Source organism: Chelonia mydas, chromosome 24 (assembly GCF_015237465.2).
Source record: "Chelonia mydas isolate rCheMyd1 chromosome 24, rCheMyd1.pri.v2, whole genome shotgun sequence".
Classification (NCBI taxonomy): domain Eukaryota; kingdom Metazoa; phylum Chordata; order Testudines; family Cheloniidae; genus Chelonia; species Chelonia mydas.
In genome coordinates this window covers 5096413-5124388 of record NC_051264.2, presented here as the reverse complement: position 1 = coordinate 5124388, position 27976 = coordinate 5096413, and the positions used below count along the sequence as shown (strand labels likewise).

Sequence of the window (27976 nt, the reverse complement as noted above, 5' to 3'; positions counted from 1 at the left end):
ACTCTGCACAGGCACAGAGTACCCACATGCAGCCCTGTTGTTGAATCAGGGGCCTATGTGAGCGTATTCCTTTCTGTTCCCAGCTAGCTTGTTTTTTGCCACCACTCCTTCTAGCTTCTGGGGCTGCTTCTCCTCTAGATTTCAGTGGACTCACTCCTGATTTGCCCAGGTCTAAATAAATCTCTCTTTGCTCCTGTCTAGTTTCCAGTTTCCTCTCCCTAGCACTTATCACAACAGGATCTGAGCCCCTTGCTGTTATTCCTGGATTTTATCCTTACAGCATCCTGTGGAGATTGGGAAGGATTATTGTCCCCATTTTACAGTTGCGGGATCAGATGCTGCAAGATTAAGTGAAAAGAACAGGAGGACTTGTGGCACCTTAGAGACTAACCAATTTATTTGAGCATAAGCTGTCGTGAGCTACAGCTCACTTCATCGGATGCTGTAGCTCACGAAAGCTTATGCTCAAATAAATTGGTTAGTCTCTAAGGTGCCACAAGTCCTCCTTTTCCTTTTGCGAATACAGACTAACACGGCTGTTACTCTGAAACATGTCATTATGCAAGATTAAGTGACTGGCCCAAGGTCACAAGGGGAGCCAGTGGCCGAAGTCAGATCTCCTGAGTCCCAAGCCAGTGCCTTACCCACAAGACAAGGCTTCTTACCTTCTTTCATCCGCTCCTCCCTCCCTCCCTCCCCTTCTTTCTTTCCCTCTCTGTCTCTCGCTCTCTTTCCCAGACTGCAGGAGCAGCAGGAAAAGGGGGTGTGTGCGCCTGGGTGCGAAACTACATCCCCCGGCAGCCTCCGGGGCCCTCCTGAGTGTCAGTGTCATGCTGCAGCCAGGGAATTTAAAACAAAAGAGTTCCCCCCCCCGCCCGTCTTGTCTCCCTCCTTTTGCACACGCTGGCTGCTGCTGTTTCTTGCACCTCTCCCTCCACACCCCCCTCAAAAGCCAGGCGGGGTCTGCCAAAGGCGGGGGGGGGGCCCCGTGGGGGAATCTTTTCTGTGCAAAGGTGGGAGGGGATCCACGCTGGAGTGGAAGTGCCTGGGAGAGAAAGAGGGAGAGAGATCAGGTTACAGAAAGGAACCGGGAGAGACAGAGAGAAAGGGGCTTGGCCAGTGAGAGGGGAGGTGGGCGGAGGGTCCCTTTCTCTCTCTCCCTCTGTCTGTTTCTCTCTCTCTCTGCCTTTTTCCCCCTCCTCTTTCTCTCTCTCTCTCTCTCCCAAGCTCTTTGTTCCCCCCCCCAACTCCCCTCCTCTCTCTCACACTCCCCCCCCCCGCCACCACCACCACCACCACACACACACACACACACACACACCCTCCCCAACCCACCACCACCACCCAACCCCCCTCTCAAGTCTTTGTTAGCCATGCCTAGCCTGGTAGTATCAGGGATAATGGAAAGGAACGGGGGTTTCGGCGAGCTAGGCTGCTTCGCGGGGAGCAGCAAGGACAGGGCGCTGCTGGAGGATGACCGAGCTTTGCAGCTCGCCCTGGATCAGCTGTGCCTGCTCGGGCTGGGGGAGCCGTCCTCCTCCTCCTCCTCCGCCGCCGTGGTGGTGGGAGCGGAGGACAGCAACAACAACAACAATAACCCGCCGCCGCCGCCGCCCCAGCAGCCGCCCCAGCCCCAGCCGCCCCAGCCGCCGCCGCAGCAGCCGCCGCCCCCGCCGGCCCCGAAGGGCTCCGCGACCATTTCGTCCTCCGCTTCCACCGCCGAGACCAAGTTGTGCGCCTTGTACAAGGAGTCGGAGCTGCGACTGAAGAGCAGCTCCAACACCACGGAGTGCGTCCCCGTGCCCAGCTCGGAGCACGTGGCGGAGATAGTGGGCAGGCAAGGTACGCGTGGGCTTGTGTGTGATGGGGGGGGGGGGCTTTTGTGTGTGTGTGTGCCCTAAGCGTGCCCTGCTCCTGTGCCCGAGCAACCCCCCCCTTCTTAACCTCCCTCCACTCCTGATTCTCCCCCCTCCCAGACCCCCCCAGCTACACTCCCCCCCCCAGGGCTCTGTCTCCTCTTTCCTTCCTCCCTCCACGCCCCCCATCTTCGCCGTCTAGCATCCCACCTATTTCTTTTGTTAAGATGGGGGGGGGGGAAGGAAAGGATGCGTGGAAGTGGTAAAAGTTAAACCACCCGCTCAGTTGGCATCACTAGGAAACACCCCCCCCCCCCAGACTTTCCCCTTCTTTATGGGATGGGGGTGGGGGTGTGGAACTCAAAGTGGGTTTTAAAGTTAAATAGTCTCCGCTTGAGATTCTCTTCTGCCCCCCCCCCCCGCCCCATTCTGAGGCCTCCTCTCCCATTGTTATCAACGTGGTCCATCTATTAGGAGTTTTTCCACCCACCCTCTCCGGTGATGAATAATGGCCACTGCAGGGGGAGGGAAATGCTTCTCCCCCCCCCCCGCCCCGTTTCCCTTCTCCTTTCCACCTCATCACCCTCCAAAGTGTTTCATAATGCCAAGAAACAAAGGGGGGGAAATCTGGATGTTCCGCCCCCTATTCCCCCCCCCCCGGAGAAATAAATCTCACTTCTGATCCTCCCCCCCCCCCCCCCCGTGCCCCAGACTGAAAGGAAAAGGACTTCTCTGGGCCGAAGTGAATGGAGGGATGGTCCGGAGTTTGTTTGTTTGTTTGTTTGTTTGCTCTAAACCCCGGCCGGATGAAATCTGGAGGAATGTGTGTGAGATCATTCCGCTCGTTTGCAAAAAACCTTTTGCTACTTTGCTGGGGTGAAAGATGTCTATCCCCAGCCACACTCCCTGCCTTCCGGCTAGGGAGACTCATGCGATCATTCTTTCCACGGGGGCAAGGCGAGGCGAGGGGAAAATCCCCTTTGTTGGGCTCCGGGCTGGAAGTCGAGGGCTTGTGCTGTGGGTTGTGGTGGGGGGTGGAGAGGCGTTCTTAAGGCCTATAAAGGATTCAAATAACAGATTAATGAAAGTTGAACTCTTTCTGGAATCATGTGACTGGAGGGTTTGGAATTTAACAATCCTGCTTGTGCCCTATTCTTTATTTTCCATCCTCCTTTTCTATTCCCCCCCCACCCCCCCACCCCCCGAGCTGACCAGAATCTCTTTGACAGTGATGCTTTTGTTCTCTTTACGGGCTCCAGTCGAAGCGAGGTAGAATGGAGGAGGGCTTAAAAAATTATATATATACCACACCCACTCCTAAGTCGCCCATCTCCCCCCCCCCCCCTTCTAGTCTTCCAAGTAGAAGGAATTGCTGGAAGCCACCAGTCCGGTGCCAACGCAGGGTTAAAATTAATACAGCTGTCGGAGAGAAGTTTTATGTTGTTGGGGGGAAAACTGTGGCTAAGTGAGATGTGTGTGTTTTTTTTTTTTCCTGAACAAGTAACTTGATGCGCTGGAAGTGTGACTGGTAAAAACTGCAGTTCAAAACCCAAATGCCTCCTCTTGGGTTGTGAGTCAAAACTGCATTAGCAGGGAGTTTTGTTGTTTGACAGATGTGAGGAGAGTGGGAAGGCAAAGGGGGTCCTTTCTTGAGGTTGATGCTCCCAGAGGGAGAGGTGAGGGGGGGATTAGAGAGGGAGAAATATGGATGACTAATGGTTGTGCATGGTTAAGTGGAACATGTATTGGAACAATAGGGCCTTCGGTGGCTTGACTTTCTACTGTGAAGGCGAGTTTTAGGCCTTTTGCCATCAGTGAAGTGCCTGCTGCCTTGAGAGGACCCTAGCGTGGGCAAAAGTGCCTCAGGGGTCTGATTTCAGTGCAATTCTGTTAAAGTCAATGGATTTCACTCTGGATTCATACCACCAAGCCCAGGATCTGACCCAGTGTCTCTGCGAACAGAGGGGATGGAGGTTGTGGGGGTATGTTGCTACCAAAGAAGATCTCCCTGGACCCAATTCTCAATGGCCCTGCACCTTGTGCAGTCATTTACGCCAGAGCAGAGTGAGCATGGTCAGCAGGGTTTGCACCAGTGTTAATGATTGCACAAGGTGCTGGGCAATGGAGAATCAGGCCCCCTTTGTTTAATAAAGTTAAAAGAGAGAGAGATGTGTTAGGCCGAATCAAAACTGGAAATGTTATATGATGCCAGAAAGATGCCTGTGGTTGTTTTCTGTCTGGGTAGCATCGCTGACCCAAACTCTGAAGCAGAGGGGTGTGTTTTGATTTGTTTTGTATGCAGCAGTGTGTGTGTTGTGAATGGAGTGATGGAAGGCAACGCAGAAACCTGCTGCAATTCTCCCACTAGCCGTTTGCCTGTGGGGAGGGAGGGTTGGTTCCAATGTCTGGGAAACTGGTAAGTATCCATGGGCCAGATTCCCAGCTGGGGTAAATCAGCATTGCTCCATCTAAAGTCAACACAACAAATTTTCAGCTGGTTTAAATCCGTTTCACTCCATTAAAGTCTATGCAACCACACTGATTTACCCCCGCTGAGGATCTTTTTTTCTTTCTTGCCTAATGTTATGCCTTTGGGGGTCTGTTTTTTGTTTGAAGGTTAGGTGATGGGGTCCAGGTTTCCAAAAGTGCTGAGCATGTGGTGAGAACAATGGGTGCTGCTAGGTGCTATGCTCTGAGAACCTGGTCACTTTGGTTAGGTGAATGGGTGCTGAGTTCTTTTGAAAAGCCTGCTTGGAGTCTCTAGAGAACCCACTGCATGAAGATTATAAATGAGGTCCCTTGTTTAATAGAGTGGATGAAGCCAATGCAAGCCTGTGATACATTAAAGGGGAATGGTTGCTTTCAGAGGATATCTGAGGATCAGGAGATAAAAATGTATGGAAAAGAGATATAAATATCCATTTTTTTTAAACTTGTTTGAGGATTTTTAATCAAAACCAGTTGTTTTTCTTTTAAACTTGACATTGTTCCAATTAAATAAATTGCTAAATTTCTTGATCTTTAAAAAAAACTTTTCCCAGCTGTCAAAGTGCAACTTATTAAAAACATACACATACAAGGCCTCTTTGCACACTTCTGGCAGTGCAATTTATGCCCACTTTAAGACCCCTTTACACTGCCAGAACAGTGTAAAGGGATCTTAGTGTAAATGAGAAGCAAGCCCCATGTATTTTTATTTGAATGGTTGTGGCGCTGTTTGCAAAGTGGTTTAATTTGGGGGCAGGAGGGGTGGATCTATTTTGAATGATAGATGCTCCAGGAAATAAACTTGTGCTTGGTGGATATACATGTTCCATGGGAACTGTTAATATGCCCTTAAAGAGCCAGTTGCTTGCTATAAACTGCACTTGAGTTGTGGTGCTCCCGGTTGCTGTGCTGAGAGCCTCATTAATGATGCAACCCCAGGCTATGTGGCCTGTGGACTTTAAAAGGGACAAAATTCTGAGTCACTGGGACACTGGCTTTTTCCCTGGAGAGCCTGGTTTTTAGAGGAACTGGCTAGCCATGTACATAGGGCTTCTTCCTCCCCCATCTTGCCACAAAAGTCAGCAATGAACCTGGATGTCTGGTGGGATGAGCCAGTTGCTGCCTTTTAAAATCAGGGTGGATGGAAGGAAACCAGAGAAGGAAAGACAGGGAGCAAAGTAATAATGATTCCTGAGAGTGGCATTTATGAACTCCAAGTGCACAGGGATTGGAGGGGAGGCAGAATCCACCCCCCAAGCCAGGGTCAGTACCTAGACCAGCCAGGCATTCCCTTCCACAGCTGGAGTGGGAGCAATGACCCCTAGGCAAACCCCTACTTGGCTGCTTATGGCCACTGGAGGTGCAAACCCACTGCGGGCACCTCTGCCTGGCCCCCAGCCCCTTGCTCACCCCTTCTGTACATGAAGTTAGTGCAGAATACGGCTTTGCTGGGTTTGGAGAGTATAGAGACTCTGTATGTTTTTTCTGAACTCCTGTGTGCAGATGTTTGCCTGTTCTGGGTCCCTTCTGGGTCTGCTCTGGAGTGCTTTGAATTACTACTGGCTCCTGTATTCTACCTCTTGTAGACAACACCCATGCAAGCTGCTCCCAAGAGCTAAATATGCTAACAAAGTTAAACACAAAATTCATAGCAGAGGGCAGGGGAGAAGTTCAATAGGTTTGCAGGTGACTTTGAAGATCAGAGAGAGCAGAGTTGCAAAGGAGAAGGCTCTTGTGCCCAGACTGTCAAGATTGTCAGAGAGGGGACTGATGCCAGATGAGAGTGGAGGGGACCGAGTGGTGTGACTCCTCGCTACACATGCCTGGGACTTTAAAAGGGACAAAATTCTGAGCCGCTAAGACGCCTGGGTTCTTCACTGAGGGGCCCAGTTGTGGAAAGGCCTGAGAGGCAAGGAGCTGAATTTATTGTTGGGGTAAATTGGTGCCATTACCACCCACAGGGAAGGTAGGCCCTGGGGCTGGCTGGGGACTTCCAAGATACTGAGGAGGGCAGTTTTTAAACTGCATCCTGAGCTGATATGCAGTTGCATTTCTTTGTTTGTCTAGTGGGGGGATGGGGGAGGATTAGGTTTGCTTTCTAATGCTCCCAGCGGTGGGTTTGCAAACACTGCGCCCCCACCCTGTCTGAGAAAAGAAGTCCTCTGTAAAATCTAGGTAAAATAATAATAATAAAATATAATTAATTATTATTATTATTTATTATTTATTTTATTTTATTAGCAATGGCAACATCATTACTCCCTAAACCCGGAGAGACTCTCTAGTGAAGCATCTCCCAGCCTGCTCTTACTAGCCCTGTTGTCAACAGAGATGAGATTATGCTGAGAGGGAGCTTAACATAAATTGTGCTTTCTTGGTGAGGTGAAGTCAAATAACAAGAGGCCCCAGTAACCCCAGGTGATTGGGCTCTTTGTGTCGCTCTGAACATGCTCTAACGCTCTCTGCATTTAAAAATAGTCCAAGGGAGCCTTTTCATTGAGGCAGCCTGATGATTATATCTGCTCCCCTCCGCCCCCCATGTGGAGGTGTGTCGGGAAGCAGCTCTGGGTCAGATCCTGCTGTCTGCTGTGCCATGGAAATCCCAGATTTAGCTCCTTTCGGTGCAGTGGGGCCTGATTCTCACTCTGGCGGTGCAAAGGGGCTTTAAAATGGGTGTAAATTGGGCTGAGTGCCCAAGCGGTGTCAAGTGTAAAGGAGAATCAGGCCCAGCTTAGTCTGGATTTACACCAGCGGATGCAAGAGGGAACTCTGCCCTGGCTGGTTCTTAAGAACCTAACCAAAAGCGCGTAGCAGGAGGAGAAAGTGAAGCCTGGAGAGACAAAGAATTTTCCATGTATTGGGTCCAGCTGCTGGCTATGCTACTGCTGCCCAAACGAACCTCACTGCAGAGTGGGGTGGCTGGAATCTAGGGCGGTAGGAAAACAACTTGCTGTTTGGTTCTCGGTCCCGTCCCTCCAGATTTCCTCCACCACCACCACCAATTTCCCACCTTCGTCTGGCAGCCCTCCATCCCTGTGCAGTTCTCCTGGCCCTGTTCTCCCAGCGAGATCTAAAACATGTGACAAAGTCAGACGTCAGGGTTGCGCCATGCGGGCACAACGGTGACACACCCACCCTGCATGATGATGCCTCGCTGTTTGAGATCTGCTGCCGAGGTTGGTTTTTTCTCTAGTATAACTTCCATCTGCAACACAACAAGATGGTGGTTGTTTGTGGTGTCTTGAGGTGTATATGCGTGTGGGTGTGTGTTGAATAACTTTAATCAGCAAAAAGGCTTCAACCACACAGAAATCAGTGATTGCTTATTTTGTGGTGTGTTGGGTCTTTTTTAACACAACTTGCATCAGCAGTGCACTAAAGCCTCGCTGCAAAGAGATTTAGTTGTTGTTTATTTGTGGTGCTTTGTATGTGTATGTGTTTTTAATACAGCTTTCATCAGCAACGCAACAAATCTCACCCAACAGATAATTAGTGGTCGCATGTTTCTGGTGCTTTGCATATGTGTTTGGAACTCAACTTTCACCAGCAATAAAACAAAGTTTCGCCACACAGATATATTTAATGGTTGTTTATTTTACGGGCCTCTTTTAATGTTATGAATATTACAGACAAGGGGCCAGGTCCTCATTTTTTTTGAGGCCCCTTTACACTGCTCTGGCAGCATAAAAGTGCCTTAAAGCAAGTCCATACATATGTAATTTACACCAGAGCGGTGTAAAGGGGTGGTGTGGAAGAGAATCAGGCTGAAAACTTTTGTCTGTGGGAATTATTTATATCTTAAAATGTATATATTTGTAAAGACCAATAGTGATTTGATGTGATCTGTTTAAAAACCTCAGGACCAGATCAGTAGCTGATATAAACTGGAATAGCACCATTGGCTCCTGTCTAACACACTGGCTTCAGTGGAGTTACACCAGTTTACACCAGCTGAAGATATTCATGTTGGCTTCAACGGAGCTACACCAGCTGAGGATCTGGCCTTCAGTCTTTAGAAATGAAAAGCTGCATTTTGCTATTAGTGAAATTAACTTTGGATTTACCCCGGTGTAAACTTCCAGTGGCTTGATTCTCTTTTGCACTGCGCTTTGCATCAGCATTTACACCCAAAGTGAGTGCATCTGTAATTTAGATCCCCTTTAGGGCCCCCTTGACGCTGCCAGGGACCTTGGTGTAAACAAGAATTGGGTCTCAATGGAATCACACTGGTGTAAAACCAGTATGAGAAGATTATTAGGACCAGTGTGTGCAAACGATAGCATGTTATACCCACACTGCAGTGGTTAAATAGATGCAGGAAAATGACAAATCAAACCCTTAATCTCTGATCCCTCAACTTCAGTGTGTTTTTGGAGCAGGCTCTTACATTGGGGTAACAGAGAGGAGAATTTGACTCATTCCAACCCAATCTTCCAGCATTTCTAATCACTAATCCTACCCATATTTGGGACATAGCCAAACTAGACTTTTTAGCTGGAGTTAACTGATTACCAATTGCCTCCAGTTAGCTAACTCGTTTGTACATGCAAGTCTGGACATGCCACAAAGGTTTGTTCTGGGACACAAAGGTTTATAGTTTAGGGAAATAATTTACAAATTTGTTAGTGAACTTGAGTTAATTGGCGATCAATGAACTTGAGTTTTAAAAAAACCCAACAACCTGTATACGCAAGCAAGGGCTTATTCCCCTTCCCAACAAAAACCTAGCTGGCAAGGATAAATTAACTGATGTTTGTGCAATGCCTTAAAGAGTACTTACTGCCCTATAGAAATGTGCTGGAGGTTCTCTTCGCTACTTAGTTTTACATTCTTAATGGCGTACTGGGTAATTCCGCCCCTTTAATAATCCTCTAGGTAAAGTGGTTTGTTCTGTGTTGTACGTTAGAGATGAGAAAAAGCCTTGAATGACCAAAATAGGGGAAAGGAGTGTATGTGTTTGTGGGGAAAGGATACCATCCTTATTGCTCATTCCAGCTGGGATGAATAGAGCTGGATCCTGACCCTGCTTTGTGCTGCCAAAAATGGGGCATAACCCCCACTGAAGTCAATGGAGGTTATACCCCTCATTTACACTGGCATAGAGTGAAATCAGGATCGGGTGTGGGCTCAGGATTAGGGCCCCGTCATAGGTATAAATGGAAAAATCAAATATAAGAATGGCCAGATTTTTAGCTGGTGTAATTCAGCGTGGCTCCCTTGGATGTCAATGGAACTAAACCAGTTTACACCAGCTGAGACTCTGTTTCATTGTCTTCCGTGGAACTACACCAATTCACATCAGCTGAGGATCTGGCCCATTTGACTGTGAAGGGCCTCCTGGCTTAATGGTTGGGTGTTGGTCAATCTTGTTTCCGGTGTTTTTCAGTTTAAAGCAAAGGTTCCCCCATCTGTCTGTCTCTGCAAAGCTAGCTCTCCTGTCTGCAGGCCTCTTGGAGACCCTCCCTCCTCCCCCCTGCTTCTCACACCATCAGCTGCACCATGCGTCCTTTTGTCCGTTTCTAGATCTTCCCTCCCCCTTTCTCCTGTGCTGTCTCCTTGCCTGTGTCCCGTTTGCCATTCGGTGTGTTTCTCCTTCTCCCCCGCCCTTGCATTCTCCCTCTCTCCTCCCCCCCATCACTGTTTGTTTCTCGCTGTCTCTATAACCTCTCCCCACCCGCTCCAGCTTATATGATCCTGTTCCACATTTGTCCCCATTCGTTTATATCTTGCCTTGGTTTCCTTCCATCTGTCCCCAGCTTGGAGCCCCTTTCCTTTGTCTCTGCCTGCATGACCCTTTGTGTCACCTGCTTGATTGTTTCCTATCAGGCTGGGCCTGGATCTCTCTCCATCCGTGGGCAACCATTGTCCCAGGTTCTCCTGTGAGCAGATCCCAGGTCCACCCCTGGCACGTGCATAACCTGACATTCTATTTTGGTTGCAAATGGGGCTCTTGCTCCTGGGATGCAGACCTATTTACCTAAATACCAGGGCGTTTGGGCAAACATAACGTCAGTCCCATGCAATAGGTGGACCTTCACTCCAAGGCAGAAGCATGTCATTAACTATATAATGGTGGGGTGATCTCCCACAGGACATCATGGCCTCTCAGTTAATCTTATGAAGATGGCGAGCTCCTTGGGATAGGGACTGCGTTTTTGTTCTGTACCTAGCACAATGGGACCCGGACCCCTGACTAGTGCTACTGCAGTACAAATAGAAAATAATAATCAGTCCGTGTGAACCATTTTAAACCTTGACTGGACAAAGCACTACAAATCTACTACAGGGCACAATCTCAGTGGGGAGTGGCATCAGGCTAGATAGCACTCAGTAGGGTTTCTAGCTGGCCAGGATTTTCTGGGAATTGCTTGATCTTTCTCAGGGTTGTATCTAGCAACCCTCTCCATGGGGCTCTGTGAAATCAATGCCTTGGCAGACAGTTAGGTGTAATGCAATGCTGTCACATTACTTATTGTGCTAGGCTCTGTACAGATACATAGTGAGACAGGCCCAGCCCTAAATAAAGGAAAGAGGAGTATTTCCCCCAGAGAGGCAAAGTGACCTGCTCCGACTCACACTGAGTCTGTGGCAGAACTGGGTTGTGAATCCAGGCTTCCTGAGTGCCAGGCCAGTGCCTTAACCACCAGACCATTCTTTATTTATTAGCTTGTGATGTTTCGATGTGGTGTCATTGTATTTCATTGCCACAGAATGGTTGACTAGCATAGTGGTTGACGAGCATGATGTGATGGTCCAGTCAGTACGCTTTATGCAACCCTATCTAGTGACTGAACCATATAAACAGTCGATCGCTATTGCCAGCTGACAGAGGGCACATCTACAGTGGGGAAAAAATCCCGCAGCAGTGACTGTCAGAGTCGGGGTCAACTGATTCAGGCTTGCGGGGCTTGCACTACAGAGCTAAAACGAGCAGTGTAGGTGATCCAGGCTTCAGTGAAACCCAGCAACGGGGGTGTGTCTGAGAGCCCGGGCTCCAGCCTGAGCGGGAACATCTACACTTCTATTTTTATCTGTGTCCCACAAGCCCAAGTCAGTTGACACTGCAATTGCTGCTGCAGGTCTTAAAAAAAGAGAAAAAATGTGGCTGTACCCAGAGTTATCCTTAAAAAGAAAAGGAGTACTTGTGGCACCTTAGAGACTAACCAGTTTATGCTCAAATAAACTGGTTAGTCTCTAAGGTGCCACAAGTACTCCTTTTCTTTTTACGAATACAGACTAACACAGAGTTATCCTTGTAGCTCGAGTGGGTGGCCTTGCGCAGGTGCAGGGTTCAATCCTTGCTGCTGACCCCTGGCAGCAAAAGTGTTACATGGGTGTAAATGCCGTGATGTCACCATAGCCAGTGTCTTGCAAGATGAACTCCAGTCCAGAGCTCCCAGCTCAGAGAGTTGCTGTTACTTATTAGGATCTATATAAATAATAATGTTCCAGCCTACGAGCTGAGGAGTCCGAATATTTTGGGTACAGAGCACCACTTTGTAGGCCATGGTGTGTTAAAGGTACAGTGTAAAGGGAAGAAAGGAGGTTGGGTCCGGAGGGCAGTAGAAGGCAAGGAAGTTGCTTATTTTCCAGGGAAGGGGGTTTCAGAGGTGCTGGAGGGCAGTCTCCCAATCACAGATAATGCCAGTCAGAGGATCAGAGCCGTATCACCTTGCTTCACCAGTATCCCTATTGGGCCAGGTGCTCCATTGTCCTGCACCTTATGCAGTCATTTGCAAAGCACTACAGTTCTGATTTGGTTGGCAGAGGTGGAAATGACTGCACGAGGCCTGGCGCAGCAGAGAGCAGGGCGCCCTGAAGTTTGCTTTAGAGTTCAGGGCTGGAATGACCTGCAAAACCTCCAGCTGGGTTGTGCCTGATTGCCATCTGAATTTGCTGGGAAGGAACATGGGGCCAGATATTTTAAAGGGCTGATTCCCAGGCGAGCACCTTAACCACACCACGACTGTTCCTCTGTTCATTGGTTATGTTCCAGTGTGATGTCATCATGTTTTGTGCCACTCGGTCTAACGCAGCAGGGTGTATTTAGGCCCCTAACAGTGCAGATAGACACATAGTGTGATTTACATAGGCACTTAGGGGAATTAGGTGCCTGGATGCTTTTGAAGATCCCACTAGGCACCTACCTGGATCTTTAGGCTCCTAAATACCTTTAACATCTAGCTCTTGGTCTATCTAGTAGGTACATTTTTGGCCCTCACTACAGTATCTGAGCATCTCCCAATCATTAATGGGTTTTATCCCCATTTTACAGATGGGGAAGTGAGGCACAGGGGAAACGAAGGGTAATAATTTTCAAAACTACCTAAGAGACTTAGGAGCCTACAGGTCAGATTTTTAAAGGTATGTATTTGTCTGAAGGGGTGGATAGGTGCCTAGTGGCTGCCTGGGTGCTTTTGAAAATTCCACTGTCGGCATCTTTCGGCATCTAAATGCATTTAAAAATCTGGCCCTATGTCACTTTTTCAAAAGGAACCTCAGTGCAGTGAAAGTCAATGGATGTAGGTCCCCAGATCATATTTAAAAGTGGGACTCAGGTCTCCAGAGTCAGTTGTGTGCTTTTGAAAATTTTACCCAACATAATTTGTCGAAGGTCACTGTATGGCAGAGCTAAGAATTGGTCCCAGATTGCACAAGCGCAGTGTTCTACCCACTAGGAAATCCTTCCTGCCTCTAGATCTCTGTTACATTTCAGACATACTCAGATCCGGGTCCAGCTTCTGGAGCTGTAACAGTATGGGAAAGCAGGTGAGTTGCAGTTGGGCTTAGGGTTTGCACAGCTCTGGCTGGGAGCTGAAACCTCTGTGCTCCCCGGTCAACAGACACCAAGGGGGAACTGTATTTATTGAGACTGGAGCAGGTTGAAGACATCCACTTTTTTGACCAGCTGGAACTGAGACATCTGCAGCTGGGAAGAACCCCATTTGCCTACTGCATATTGGGGAGGGGGGTGGAGGGAAACGATCACTTTCAGATCTCATTCTTTCCCTGGTATAAGGCTGTTTGCACAATGGCTCCTTCCTACATCAAACCACCATGAATCTCCTTTCCCTCCCTTTGGAAAGACAGGAAGCAATTTTTGACCAAGGGAGAGGGGACTGGTAATGGGGTATGTACCCTTTCCCCTTTAGGATGGTGTGTAAATCTCACCCAGGTCGATTATGACCAGAAGCCTCACAACTGTTCAGTGGCCTGTGTGGAGTGAGTATGGTGTGTGCTAGTCCAGTTCCATACCAGAAAAAACACCAGGCAGCCTTAGTAGAGAAGCTGAGTGACTGGACCTTGGAGAGTCAGGACTCCTCTTAGCACTTTGATGGGGTTCCTATAGAGTCTAGGATATTGACAGGGAAATAGTATAGGAAGGAAGCTCACCTTGCTGCTGCTCACGCTGTACTATCAGCTGCCAGGGCTGTTTATTTTGCATATCTCACCCCTCTGAAATTCATCCAGGGCAAAATGCTGCCCTCTCTGTGGCAGCAGAAGCTGCAGATTTGATGCAGTTCTACAGGAAGATTTGGGGCGCATGGGTGGGGCCCAGGCATCGTGCAGTCCTGCTCTGTGCACTTCTTCACAGCAGGGCTTTGGAGAGTGGGGTGGCGCTGGTAGATGCACCGCTCCACTGATCCAGCAGCAAAACCAGGGAGGCGGAGGGGCAGCTGCCACTCTGTGGGCTGGGATGGGGACGCAGCTGCTGGCTACCTGCAGGCTTGGTGCTGCAATGGGAGAGGGAAGGGCTAGCTCTAGACAGAGTGAAAAGAAGAGGGATTTCTAGGTGAGCCACAGCTTGGCAGAAAGGCTGCAAGCCAGCTGGCGAGATCATGTGCCCTTGGAGCCCTAAAACTGACTGGTCTTTCCGAGACCTTCAGGGGGTGGGCAGAGCTGATCATCTGCAAGTTTTCAATACCAGCTCAGCAGTGGTAATGCACGATTCTACCCGCCACCCCAAACATACCATGCTTGCCAGTGTTCCTCAACTCTGGGGATCATCTGTGACCGAGAGGGGCACATTCAATTCTCTCTCCGCTGAGGCTGACAATAAGGGATCCAGTGACAACAGGTGTTTGTGTCGCAGGGAACTGGGCTGAGCCCTGCTGAACTCGTTTCTCACAAGGAACCCAATAGCCTCCAGGTGTTAACAACACTGGGTCACCACCAACACGATTTGAAAGGATGGGTTAGATGTGAAAGGCTCTATCTGTCATCCCCCTTGAGCTTGCCAGTCCCCCGGCTTTGTTATTTCAAACGGACCAGTGCTTGACATGATTTGTCCCCAAAGTTGAGATGCTTGTAAAAAGGAGTTTTTAATAGAATCTATGTCCTACAGGAATGCCGTCCGGAAGAATTTTTCTCTTAACTTACAAAGGACACATTTGTTTTTCAACTAGTAATTATCCCTTATTTCCACCTATAAGAAGGATGTTCTTGTGGCTGAGGTGCTGGGCTAGGACACAGGACATCTGGTTTCCTGACTCTGCCACACACTCCCGGTGTGCCCTTACGCAAATCATTTAGTCTCTCTGTGCCTTGGTTTCCCATCACTAAAGGGGGGATAATAATTCTTCCTTTGTCTATTTATATTGTAAGCACTTCAGGGCAGGGATTGTCTCTCACCATATATTTATACAGCGCCCAGCACAATAAATCCCAATCTTGGGAGGGGCCAGAGATATTACCATAACAGGTAATCTCGAAGGCCTAGCAGGCCTACTGTAACTGTGAGCCTAGCCAGTGGAAAGTGGATAAAGGGTCATGAATTGTTATAATGACCTGTTACATAAAACTGTTTAAGAAAAGATTTAAGGAGACAGAAAGACAGAATTAATTTAAATAGAGAGGGCTTACTGATATTACCCAAGGACTGCATTAAGATTATGACTGGTAAACAAGAGGAGCAGCGGACCAGAAATGAATGAGCCAAAACTGGTGCTTTGGAACTTAGGCCTAATTGGTGGGCAAAATAAGAAGAGGGTGGGCCATTCCACCCATCACACTTTTGGGGGCACTAAAAAGAGGCTTGGGAGGAAAGGGAAGTGCTACAACCATTGTGGCTGCGGTGTAGGGATTTTTACCTTGATACTCCACTGGGGACTCTTGGCCACCATCGCTGCTCCAGTGAGGAACCCAGGCTCATATGAGTGAGGTCCTGCCCTGTCTTCCCCTCCTTCATGTGTCTTTCTGTCCCCCACTATATTCCTTCTCTCCTATCTCTCACTCTGCTTTTTACCTGATCTTGAAGTCAACTGCACCACACGGCACACTGACATAAGGCAGTCCATTCAGTCCTGCCGGGCCTGAGATGGACCAGGAAAGGGACGTGACCAGATCAGTGAGATGGTCGGAGGTGTGGCGGGGTCCAGCGCATCCTAAAGCATCCATTCCTGACTGACCTGCCAACCTGTACCCTAAAAACATCGACAAAAGCTGTATTTTCCCCATGTTGCCCCCCTCTCCCTTCTGTGTTGAGGCTATCATTCCCAACTCAGAACTGAACACCAGAACTAATCCTTTTTTCCCCACCAAGGGACTGTTTGACTGAATAAAAGACTTTAACCAGTATTCGCCCTCTTTAAAAAGAGGTTTTGATTAAATTTGTTTTGCATAATCACTCAATCTCAGTTCCAATGCTTTTTGCCGCCTGTTGATTCTTTGCCTTTTGTGTGTTTCAGTCAATACGTTTCTAACCTTTGGCGTGAATTTCCTAGCATGTTTGCCGTGGTACGAAGCAGGCTCTGTATACCAAACCCCAGAGGTTATTTAACACTGTTTAAAGCGGGACAGTGACAGACAGGGTCAAGTTAACAGCTTTAACTCTTCAGGCCCATATATTCCATCTAAATTAATATAACAAGACTCACCGCTGGCTCGCCCCCTCGTTGCTGGATGTGGCATAGCAGCTCTTTCCTCTGTAGTGCTCCCTGCCAGTGGTTGCTCCAGTCCTGCAGTGGGTTGTCTTTTGCTGCAGCTCAGCCCTTCGGACAGGCCATGTTTTTAATTCCACCCCTTCCAGGGTAACAAAGTCTGTTGTCCTCACATCTGGTCCTCAGTCCAAGCTCTCAGCCCCGTGGCCCTACCACCCTTTGCTCAAGGCTTTAAATCACCCTTATCCCCTTTTGCCGGGGGGCTTCATGCCACTTTCCCAGTGGCTGGTTGGGGAGCCCAGGCCCCGCCGTCTGCATTATCCCTTCCTCGCCTCTTCCCCCTGCTCTCTGCTTCATGCTTTCCATCATGCTGCCCGCTAGACTGGGACACTTCTCTGCCAAGCACCTGATCCCTCCTTTAAACCCATCTCTTCAAGCAACCCCCCCACCTCCTTTTCACCACTAATAATCCTCCTCACCCAAGGCTACTTTTAGGAGCTGGACCTTCAACGTGTGGAGAGGGGCTGAGCCTCCCGCATCGGCAGTCGGGGTCCCGTTATTCCCCCGGGGGAGTCAAAGGGATGAGGCCTGTTAATGTCAATGAGAATGATGGGTCGGAGCCCCTCGGCGCATTAGGCAGGCCAAATCCCGCGTTGCCATGGGAGCCGTTTAAGGGCCCAGGCAGTGGGTAGGAAAGAGGACAGGGTTCTCCGGGTGACACGATGGGACCCCTGGCCTTCCGGGGGGGGTGGGGGGGTGAACAAAGGGACTGAGGAAAGGAGCCACTGTGGGGCAGAGGGCAGGTGATTTCCTGAGGCCTCCATATGCAGTGTTTATGCGGGGGGCGAGAGGGTCTCTCCCTCCCCAGTGTGTGGCTGAGGGGGGGGGGGGGGGGGCTGGAGGCTCTCCCTCCCCCTTCCCCAGTGTGTGGCTGGGCGGGGGGGGGCTGGAGGCTCTCCCTCCCCCTTCCCCAGTGTGTGGCTGGGCGGGGGGGGCTGGAGGCTCTCCCTCCCCCTTCCCCAGTGTGTGGCTGGGGGGGGCTGGAGGCTCTCCCTTCCCCTTCCCCAGTGTGTGGCTGGGGGGGGGGCTGGAGCCTCTCCCTCCCCCTTCCCCAGTGTGTGGCTGGGGGGGGGGGAGCTGGAGCCTCTCCCTCCCCCTTCCCCAGTGTGTGGCTGGGGCCTCTCCCTCCCCCTTCCCCAGTGTGTGGCTGGGGGGGGCTGGAGCCTCTCCCTCCCCCTTCCCCAGTGTGTGGCTGAGGTGGGGGGCTGGAGCCTCTCCCTCCCCCTTCCCCAGTGTGTGGCTGAGGGGGGGCTGGATCCTCACTCATTAAGGGACCAATCCCTGCAGTGATGAAATGAATTTTTCCTCCCCAGTGGGAGGCTGGGGCTGCTGGTCTCAAGATGGTGCCACCACCAATGGTCACCAGCCTCGCCCGGTTGCCGGGGGCTGGGGGGCAGGGCTGACGTGAGGGGGAAAGAGGGGGGCTATTGTACTGCGACCCCGAGCTCAGGGGGGCCCCAAAACACCTGTAATGTCTGTGCAAACAAAATGAAATGGGGAGAGGATGAGGCCCCAGCGAAGGATGTACTAGAACCTCATATTTCTCTCAACAGACCTGCTGGGGGAATGGCTACCCAGCACCCCCTGCTGGGGAGGAAGGAGTGGCGGGGAGGCTGCTGAGCATAAAACACTGAGCTATATCATGTTAAGGCCCTACATTTCTGGGGGAGACCACTGGACAAACGCACAAGCCTGGGAGTGTAGAGCGGGGCTGGGACCAGGAGATGAATGGTGTTTTCATGGCAAGTGGCCAGATCATTAGGTCCCTGGCAGGTCTGGGCCTTGAGTGGGAGGGTGCTTGGCCCCTGACGGGGCTGGGCCCCAGGGTAGGCCTTGAAGGAAAATTGAGCGCCAGGTGGAGTTTTGTGCAGAGGATGTTAGGGAGAAGGCCTTGACTCTAATCCCTCTCCCTTGTTTTCTGTCTTTGCTTTTCCCCAAGGCTGCAAGATCAAAGCTCTGAGGGCAAAGACCAACACCTACATCAAGACCCCGGTGCGCGGTGAGGAGCCGGTCTTCATGGTGACGGGGCGGCGGGAGGACGTTGCCATGGCTAGGCGGGAGATCATCTCAGCAGCTGAGCACTTCTCCATGATCCGGGCCTCCCGCAACAAGGCCGGCACCACCTTTGGCAGCGCCCCTACCCTGCCTGGCCAAGTCACCATCCGGGTCCGTGTACCCTATCGTGTGGTGGGCTTGGTAGTGGGTCCCAAAGGGGCCACCATCAAGCGGATCCAGCAGCAAACCAATACCTACATCATCACACCCAGCCGGGACCGGGACCCCGTCTTCGAGATCACAGGGGCACCGGGCAACGTGGAGCGGGCCCGGGAGGAGATCGAGACCCACATTGCAGTGAGGACAGGCAAGATCCTGGAATACAACAATGAGAATGACTTCCTGTCAAGCAGCCCTGACTCGGGCATGGAGAACCGCTACTCAGAGGCGTGGCGGGTCCACACACCTGCTCCAGGCTGCAAGCCCCTCTCCACCTTCCGACAGAACAGCCTTGGGTGCATTGGTGACTGCTCTGTGGACCCGGTCTACGAGACACCCCGACTGAACGACCAAAATGACTTCAATTATGGTTACCTCTTTCCTAACTATGGTGTGAACAAACAAGATCTCTATTATGGGGTGCCAGAATCTGGTGCCCCCATGTGGGCCGGGCAGGAAAACACCAACCCCGTCTCAGTGCTCTTCTCTAAGCAGCAGCGATCCGGCAGCACTGGTGCCGTCCATCCTAACTCGCATCGCTCCCCGTCCTCTTCTATCCAAGAGCCTAACCTCTCTGGGCTCCCCAGAAGGTCTCAAGGGGAACCACTGCAAGGATTTTCCAAGCTGGGAGCCAACACCACTGCCCGGACATCCATCTCCAGCAGTCGGGAGTGCATGGTGTGCTTTGAAAGCGAAGTGACGGCAGCCCTGGTGCCGTGCGGCCATAACCTCTTCTGCATGGAGTGCGCTGTGCGGATCTGCGAGAGGACCGACCCGGAGTGCCCGGTTTGCCATGCTGCAGCCACTCAGGCTATTAGAATATTTTCTTAAAGAGACAGGACGGGGTTGGGGGGGGAAGTGGGGACCGAAATGGGGAGGGGGTGGGAGTCCAATAAAAAGATGATGATGATAATAATAATTAATGACATCTGAAGACTAAACGAATGAATGAAAGAATAAAATAATTAATTTAAAGAAGAAGAAGAAAAAAGAAATTATTTTACGAGCAATGTACATTATTTTTTAAAAAAAGAAGTGAATAATAATAAATTAAAATGAATAGAAAAGCCAGAAATTTTGAAGGGCAAACGATGCTCCAGCCTACGATGTCTTTTTAAAACAAGTACTCTGAACGCACACTTGGATCTCGGAAGCAAAGCGGTTTAGTTAATTTTTTTTTTTGTGGCGAGACAGGACTCAGAGCTCCTCTGCATTGACCACACTTGGTCATCTTTATTTGACCAGGACACTGGGGGCACATGGGAAATGAGGGGCTTCCCCAACAGCTCTTCCTTCCCCACCGACACTCCCTCTTTTAACTTGGTCTGAAGCTGCCCCCCCCGGGACATCAAACCAACCGGCAGACAAGAGCTCAGAAAGAAAAGAAAACAGATGGCAAAGGGGGAAAAAAGAGAGAAAAAAAAACCATCAACCTCTGGGAACCTGTTAGAACGAGGGCACAACTCTATTACCTCAAAGATTTTAAAAAATACAAACAAAAAAAAAACCACAAAACAGCAGCTAAAGAACTTTTATTGTTTTCCTTTTTTTTCTAAAAAAAGAACATTGAAAAAACAAATAAAAATGACGCCGGTGAAACTGAAGAAGGTTTGGAAGAACCTGTAGGAGTCACACTGGGTGCTTAGCATTTATTTTATTATTCTGAGCCACCACGGAGTTTGGAACTCTGTTTTGTTTTTTTTGTTTTTTTAATTCCAAACAGGGATTTGTTCATCAGATGAATCAGGAGTCACTAACAGGGTATTTCAAAACCAGTCTTGAGTTCCCATCCAAGGGCAAAGATTGACTTCCATGTTTCCATAGTTCATCTTCTTTGCTTTTTCCAAGTGATACCAGCTGCAGCTCTCCACATACACACACAGAGCATTGTTCTTTTCTTAAAGTACACACACACGCTAACATTCTTTTCTTTTCTTAAAAAAAGTATACCGCACCAAAACCTAAGAAAGACGATCATGCAATACAAGCAATGAGCCCATTTGAAACCAACATGCATCCCGACAGAAAGCAAAAAAACGAGTTTATATGTATAATTTTGTCGTCGTCGTTTTTAAACTGGACCAAAACTTTTGTTACCCAAAACCAAGTGGAAAATTTAAAAAAAAAAAAGGAAGAAGAAAATATTTCTTTATGGACCAAAACCTCTTCAACTGTCCTTAATCTGGATCTTCCGGAGGTTGCCACTTTTATATATTATATTTTTTTCAGAACAAAACAAAAAAATAAATAAATGAATTGCCTTGTTGAACATCCTTTTAATCATTTGAAGACTCCTGGTTTTGTTAAATCAGATACTTTTTAAACTGTTGGGAAGTGGGAGAGACAGGCTTCAAATCTGGCCTCGACGCCAATCACAATCCAGCATCTTAACGTGATCAGGTTTGTTCAACCGGTACCTGGATGCCAAATTGCCATGGTGGCAAAGTTACGTGTGTTGGATTAACCTACCAAGTACCAATATATATATATATATATATATTTCCCCCCACCCCACTCTTTTCCTACCCCCAAATTACTTCTACTCACGAATCCTGGACCCTGATTTAGAACTGTGGACCAACGAGCTTAGCAACTTGGGAGAGACAGTTCTACAGCCAAAAAGTAAATAAATAAAAATAGCCAGAGATGTTCCTTGAGTTACAGGAGACTTTAATTTCATCGTAATGTGCTTCCTGGGACTATCCCCTCTTCCTCTTGATTCTTTGCCACTCAACCCCAACTGAGCCCCTCTACAATTCATTCAAGACATCCTTCGGTCACATACAGGGGGTGGATTGCTGATACTGAGGCAGGCCTCTGTTTGGACTTTAGCCTCGGAAAAGGTCCATGTATGATCTTCAGATGTTAGGTGGAGGGGCGTGAGATTTTGTACTTATAACACTTTGCATTGATGGTGGATTGTTATACAGGGCAGGGGATAGACAGCGGTAGGAGGTTGCGCTCCTAGGTTCTGCAGCGGATGCTGATAGAAAATGTTGTACTAAAGGGGACGCTGTCATGTCAAAGTTATCTGACCCCTCTTCTTCCCCACACAGCTTTAACAAACCTTAAAGCAGCCTAATTCTCCATTGCCCTGCACCTTCTGCAGTCATTTATACCGCTGCAAAGAAGGTGTCAAACTGCTACCAAATCACAGCCATAGCATTTTAGACCCACTTGCTTGTGTTGTCATTTATGCCAGTGCTGCAGGACAATGGCGAATTGGGCCTGTTGCCTTCCATAGGAGCAAGAGGCTAGGTACCACTCAAATCTTGAAGGCTTAAGTGGTGCATGGGATTCGGGCTGTTCCCAATGTGCAGGAGTGAGATACCCTCCCAGCCGCTTCAATGGAAACACGGCCTCAGTGAAAACTTGAGGATCTGTCCTGTTCTGACCACGTCCTTTTCAGAAAGGGTCCAATAATTATTTGAAATCTGTTTGTTTCGATCCCAATAGAAGAGAAGGAAAGGTAAAAAATAAGTTTTCTTTTTGGGGAGTAACTCCCACAATTCTGTTCCTCTTTGTGCATACCTTTCCTACTGATGTCAGGAGAGTGGTTGGGGGAAAAAGTGGGTTGGAAATCAGACCACCCTTCCAAAGGCGCATTCAGAAATATCTGTGTTGGTAACGGATGGGATTACAACACAACAGCCGGTGCTTCCCTGGCTGAGTCCCATGGGGCCAATATCTTAGTTGAGTGACTAGTCATGATTGGCTAAGTGAAGTCTGTTCGTGGTAATGTGAGCGAGTTTTTGATCAATGTTTTTCTTTGATGCCAGGTTGTGAAGAGGTTTGGGTGGGATGGGGTGGGGTGGGATGGGATGGAGTCGGGTGGGAAGATACCCAGACTGGGGACCTGGTGTGGACTGGGGCCGTATTCTAGCACTGACCCTAGGGAGTGGTGGGGAGGAAGGTATGGGAGCTTAGAATCTCTCCCTTCCCTTCATGAAATAAAGTGACGTAAAAGCCTCCTGCATGCTGAAAATGTTAGAAAAACCTTTCTAAAGGGGGAAAAAAAAAAAAAAAAAACCCTAACCCAAACAATTATCCAAGCTTGTTGATCGGAACCAGGAGGGGAAGCCCTCCGTATGGCCGGTAGGCAGCCTGTCCATATCTCCATGGACTGGGCTTTCCCACTCCAGCTTCCAAGTCGGCCTTTAATGAAATGTTTAGTTCCAATAACCTTTTTATATATATATATTTATATATATATATATATATATATATACACACACACACATATACATATATATTAAAAGAAAGCTTGATGTAGCAGTTCTAGTTTATACTGAGTAGCAGTATTGCGACCTGTTTTATTTTGTTCTCCCTTCCTTACCCCTCTTCTCCCTCCCCATATTTTGATGTAGCAACTTCAGAAGAAAGAACAGCAGGCTGCAGGTGCACCAAGAGCTACCTCTAGTCTGAGAGGGGGCTGTACTTTCGGGGGCAGCGGGGTACAGGGGGCCTAAATCCTCTTGAACTCCTGTAGGGGGCATTCAACTGATGGAATGCCCCAGGCCCCGCCTCTTAGCAGCTCGCCAGGACCCCAGCGTGTGGCTGAGCATAAATTTGCATAACTCTTTATTTTCTTTTTAAATATATGTATATATATAAAAAAATCTTTAAAAAAAAAAAAACCCACAAAAAAATAAAAAAAAATCAACAACACAAAAAATGCCCATGACCTTAACTATTTGCTCTGACTTATACCTTCCTGGACAGGTGACTAGAAATGGCTTGTTGGTCCAATTCACCAGCAATAAGGATGAAAGAAAGAAATGCCCCCACTCCAGTCTAATGTGTCTGTACTGGGTTTTATTTGCTAACCTACACGCAGTGTAAATCTGTATGGCTGTATTTGCTGTGTGGGGTAAGGTACTGGGTGACCCATCTTGCAATTGTTGCACCCGTGCAAATGTCTTTAGTTTGGACAAATCCTTAGTGTCTCCACCTTGCAGTCATGGGAGAGGGGACATATTTCAGGACTCCATGAGGCACTATTTGGGGTGCGAAATTTATGGGGATCAACCTTCCCCTTTGGCTCCCCTAAAACATCTCCGGTGGAAAGAGGGCAATGTTGGACTGAAATGCAACCCAGCAAATGTGACCAGTATCAGGTCTCATTTGAGTTGTTCCACCCTCTCCCCACCTCAGGGTTTAAGAACAAACAATGCTCAGTGGGAGCTGGATCAGCCCCCAGTCCTGCAAACACTTACACCTCGCTATCATGAATCATCCCGTTGAAATCAATAAGGCTTCTGGTAATAGTAAAGTTACGTGTGTGCCTAAGTATTTGCAGGATTGGGGCCTTAGAGGATAGGTCTCTGCTAATGCTGCTGCTGCCACTCTACCTCTCGGCACTGCTGGACAGGCTAGAGGAGGGTTGTAACTTCAGCATCGGGCGATACTAAAGTCCAGTGGGCTCCTGGGAGAAATGGAGCAGGTGGGGGCTTGACCATATATAACAGCAGTGACCATATATAACACCTCAGCAATTGCATGAGGGGCTTGATCCTGTCAAGGTGCACAGCGGTGTAGGCACATGTTTAAGTGCTTTGTGGGACCGCAGCCAGACTGCACAGCAGAGGGCAGGACGGAGCCCTCGTTGTGTGTTGGGGGCCAAGCCTGCGAGTCAGTAGGAGGTGAAATGGCTCGGATAGCATGCTGATGGGCACTCTTCCAAAGAACTAGATCGGTTAGATGCATAGGTGGATGAGGAAAAAGGGACATCTCTGGTACGTTGACCTGGGACCTGATTTATGCAAATAGTTCTTAACTCGTACTGGTAGTGACGTTAACGTAATTTGGGACTGAAGAGTGCTGAGCCCTTTCTCTGGAGGCTCTCAGGACCTGGCAGGATTGGGCCCTTAGGAGTCTGAGTGGGTAGAGAAAACAGAGACATATCTGGTATCCAATTCAGCAGAGCCTTGGGATTTAAGCACATGCTTTGTTGAATAGGAATGGATTTAATCCTGTGCTTAAAGATAAGCACACGCTTAAGTGCTTTGCTGAACTGGGGCCTAATCCTGCAATCTTTACTCACTTAGACAACTAGTTCTGATGGGCGAGTAAAGATTTTTCAGGACTGGGGGGAGATCCCTTAGTGTTATATATGGTACTGCAAGCTTTTGGGACAAAGCACCCCTTGATGGTGGACTGTGACACTAAAGAAGATGGGGGCTGTGACAGGATGTTCAGAGGAGGGGTTAATTAATTAATAACATCTGCTTTGCCTGTGAAAGGAGACACAAATATGCTATGTCTTTGGCCATTATTTTAGAGGTATCGGGGAGGGGTTGCGGGGGTGGGGAGGGATGACTTGGGGAGGAGGGATGATAAATGTAACAAAGGGGCAGGGAGGGATATAAAATATACTGTGATATCCTCATCATCATAAATTATATAGAGAATAGTATGTATTATAATACATAAAATTAAAAAAAGAACCAAAATTGGATTTATATTTAATGAGGAGATACTATAAGAATATCTTGTCCTAGCTCCCATTTGCAAATGTATTTTTCAGCTGGAGGGATATCTATTCTTTTTTCTCTTTTCTTTCTTTCTTTTTTTTTTTTTAAATCTTCATACATGCAAAGGCTAAGACTGTTAACATTCAGAACCTCTTAAATCAAAAATATTCAACTTGCTTATTTGGTGTTTGACTTTTTATTTGGGTTCTTTTCCAGGTGTTTTTTAAAAATAAAAAAGAGAGAGAGAGGAGGAAAAAATAAGATTTAAAAATTAGAACATTTCTTTATAATTTAATATTCTATTTTAATAAATGCATTTATTACATGTAAATGTAGCAAGGAACTGGGCTAATAAAAATACTTTTTATTAGGTAATTTATTATAAGAAAAAAAAGGATATTTTATTTTATGATAAAGTGATCCTTAAAAAGTTTAGAAGGGTTAGACTATATGTAGGTTAAAAAAAATACATTTGTATCCAGAGTATTGCTTAAAAAGTGTTTTTAATATATGTTTCTTTTTTTGTGTGTGCGTGTGTGTATGTAAAAGTTGATAGTTACAGTGCAAATGGCCCTTCCCAGAAATAAAAGTTACACACAGTTGTATGTATTTTAAAAAAATTAAAAATTAGAGAAGAGGAAAACCACTATGAATTCAAAATCTTGCTGCCATTTAAAACCCCAGTCCTCCCAACAGCCCCTCATATGTGTCACTTCACATATGGGAGTAGTCCTGTTGCCTGGGGGAGTAAAGTTATCAGCAGGCATGAATCTGCAAGATTGGGCCCTGAGTCATTGCAGGATCGGGCCACAGCCTTTGCTAAATCAGTGACATGTTTCACTATGGCTTCAGTCCAGGAACCCATCCCTGTATGGGAAAGCACTTGAGCATATGCTTAATTACCAGTAGAGTCGAGGGTTAATCATGTGCTTGAGCATTTTCCTGTCTGGTGCAATCATGCTGTCATTTCAAGCCCTGATTCAGTGAAGCACTTAAACACGTTCTTAAGTCCCTTTGACTTGAGCAGGACTTAAAGTTAAGCATGCACTTAAGGACCTGATCCAAAGCCCATTGCGTGAATTCCTGGCCTCACTGAAGTTCTGCCTTTGACTTCAGCAAGGCCAGGTTTTCACCCCTTGACCCTAAGGTGCTTTGGGTCAAGCCCTTTGGTGTGGATCAGAAGCTTGATCCTGAGGACTGTAGGGAGCGGGATTATTGATCCGCCACAAGGGCCCAACCTTGCAGACGCTATCAGGCGCCTGTTGTCATGAGTGGTTCCACTGTACCCAGTAGCTTTTACAGGATGAGGGCCTTAATGCAGCCTTCTTAGGGTATAGTAAGTGATACGACCAAGCCAGAAGGATGGGGAAGAGGGTACACAAAATAGAACCCATCTTTTTAATATGGATTTCTGGCTACCCTGACCTTGCCCTCTTTTGACCTCCTACAAACTAGAGCAGTAACAGCACCTGGTGCAAAAAACCATAAAGATAATGCATCCTCTTTAAGAAAATTGTGGGCTTTTGAATGGGATGGTGGGCATGTTCATTCCCCTGCACCCTTTTAGCCATTAAGGTCCCGATCCAGCAAAGCGTATGTTTAAATCCATCCCTGTTCAGGAAAGCACTTAAGTGCTTTGCATGATCTTGGCTCAAGGACCTGACTTGCAGAAGTGCTGAGCACCCTTGACCCCAGTACAAGTCAGCGGGAGCTGTGTTTACTTGCGTCAGCTCTGAAAATCCAACCTTAATGGTATTCACCCTTTTCAAGGCATCAGAAAGGTGGTAGTGGGGTGTTTCTAATCTGTTGCCTTCTAAAGAAGCATTTTAAAATAAGAATTGTTTGTTTTTAACCAAAAAGAGGGGGGGGGAGTTTGAGTTGATGGGTATAAAAATATTAAAATAATAATAATAATAAACATTGAAATTTATTTCATATAATCCTATAGAAAAGATTAAAAAATAAATAAACTTAACTAGTTCATATAGTAGATGCTATCCATATTGTTTTATCTATAGGAGAGGTGATGATCCCAGACAGAACAGAATGTAAACTAAACTTGTAAACAAGGTCAGTTGTTCCTGTTTTAATTTCCCCACAGGTTCCATCCATTTTTGCTCAGTGCTATTTCCTGAAACTTAAAAAAAAAATTTCAAACCTCCACCTGGTACCTTCTGTCAATCAAAGTCCTGAAGTTATTTTTATAGAGGGGGAAAAGTGGGATCTGATAATACGTATTTTTTTAGGAAAGATCAGTTTGGGGTTTTATGTTCCTTTCTTTAATGTATAAAAATTGGCTATCCACTGAACACACAAAACTGGCAAGTAAGGCCCTTGTTTTTGCCTTATTCTGAACTCCAACCTTGGGCTAGCATGGGTGGAAGTGGAGATTTCAGAGAAAGAAGGGTTAAAAGTAAATATCTCGCAGTTGTTATGTTTCTTGTACTATTACTTTGGTTTTTTAAAACTTCTCAAAAGCACTAATGCTTTTGGAAGGTCCCTGAAGCAGGCTGGTGGAGACAAGTTACATTGTACATAGGCAGAGAGGCAAAGGAAAGTGAAATCCCTTCTGTAAAGGTAAAGAAACGTGCTGTAAAAGGATGGTGCTTTTTAACCTCTTTCTTCTTCCAAGTGTCTTGAGGTCAGAGGAGTGCGTCCACTGCCTCATGGGTCATGCAGTGTTGGGGCCTGCGTTTCATTTGCACCTAAGGCCGGTGTCTTCAAGTGACTGGTGTGAATGAGAATCAGGCCCTATGACACTGTTCTGCCATAGGTATGGCTTCTAGGTGTGGGATTCGTCTAGGGTCCTGTGTGATGCACCGGTTGGACTCACACACTGTGCAACTCTCGGAGCAAAAACTGATGGCAAGTTTCTCTTGGAAATTCTAAGTCCAGCCTGTTAATATTCTGCACCCTGACCATCTGAGCCACACAGGGAGAGCATCAGGCCATTAAGCCCAGAGATGAAATACCCCTCTGGATGAGGTTAGCCTCCAAAGTGTCAAGT

General features: G+C 47.8%; 1 protein-coding gene across 1 annotated transcript; it reads left to right on the top strand.

Annotated features, from left to right (window-relative positions):
- The first annotated feature begins 1022 nt into the window (after nt 1–1022).
- Nucleotides 1023–27976, top strand: MEX3A (mex-3 RNA binding family member A). Its single transcript, XM_027827001.3, has 2 exons — nt 1023–1842; nt 18222–27976. Exons 1-2 carry the CDS (start codon nt 1374–1376, stop codon nt 19325–19327), a joined length of 1575 nt encoding a protein of 524 aa, XP_027682802.2. The 5' UTR covers nt 1023–1373; the 3' UTR covers nt 19328–27976.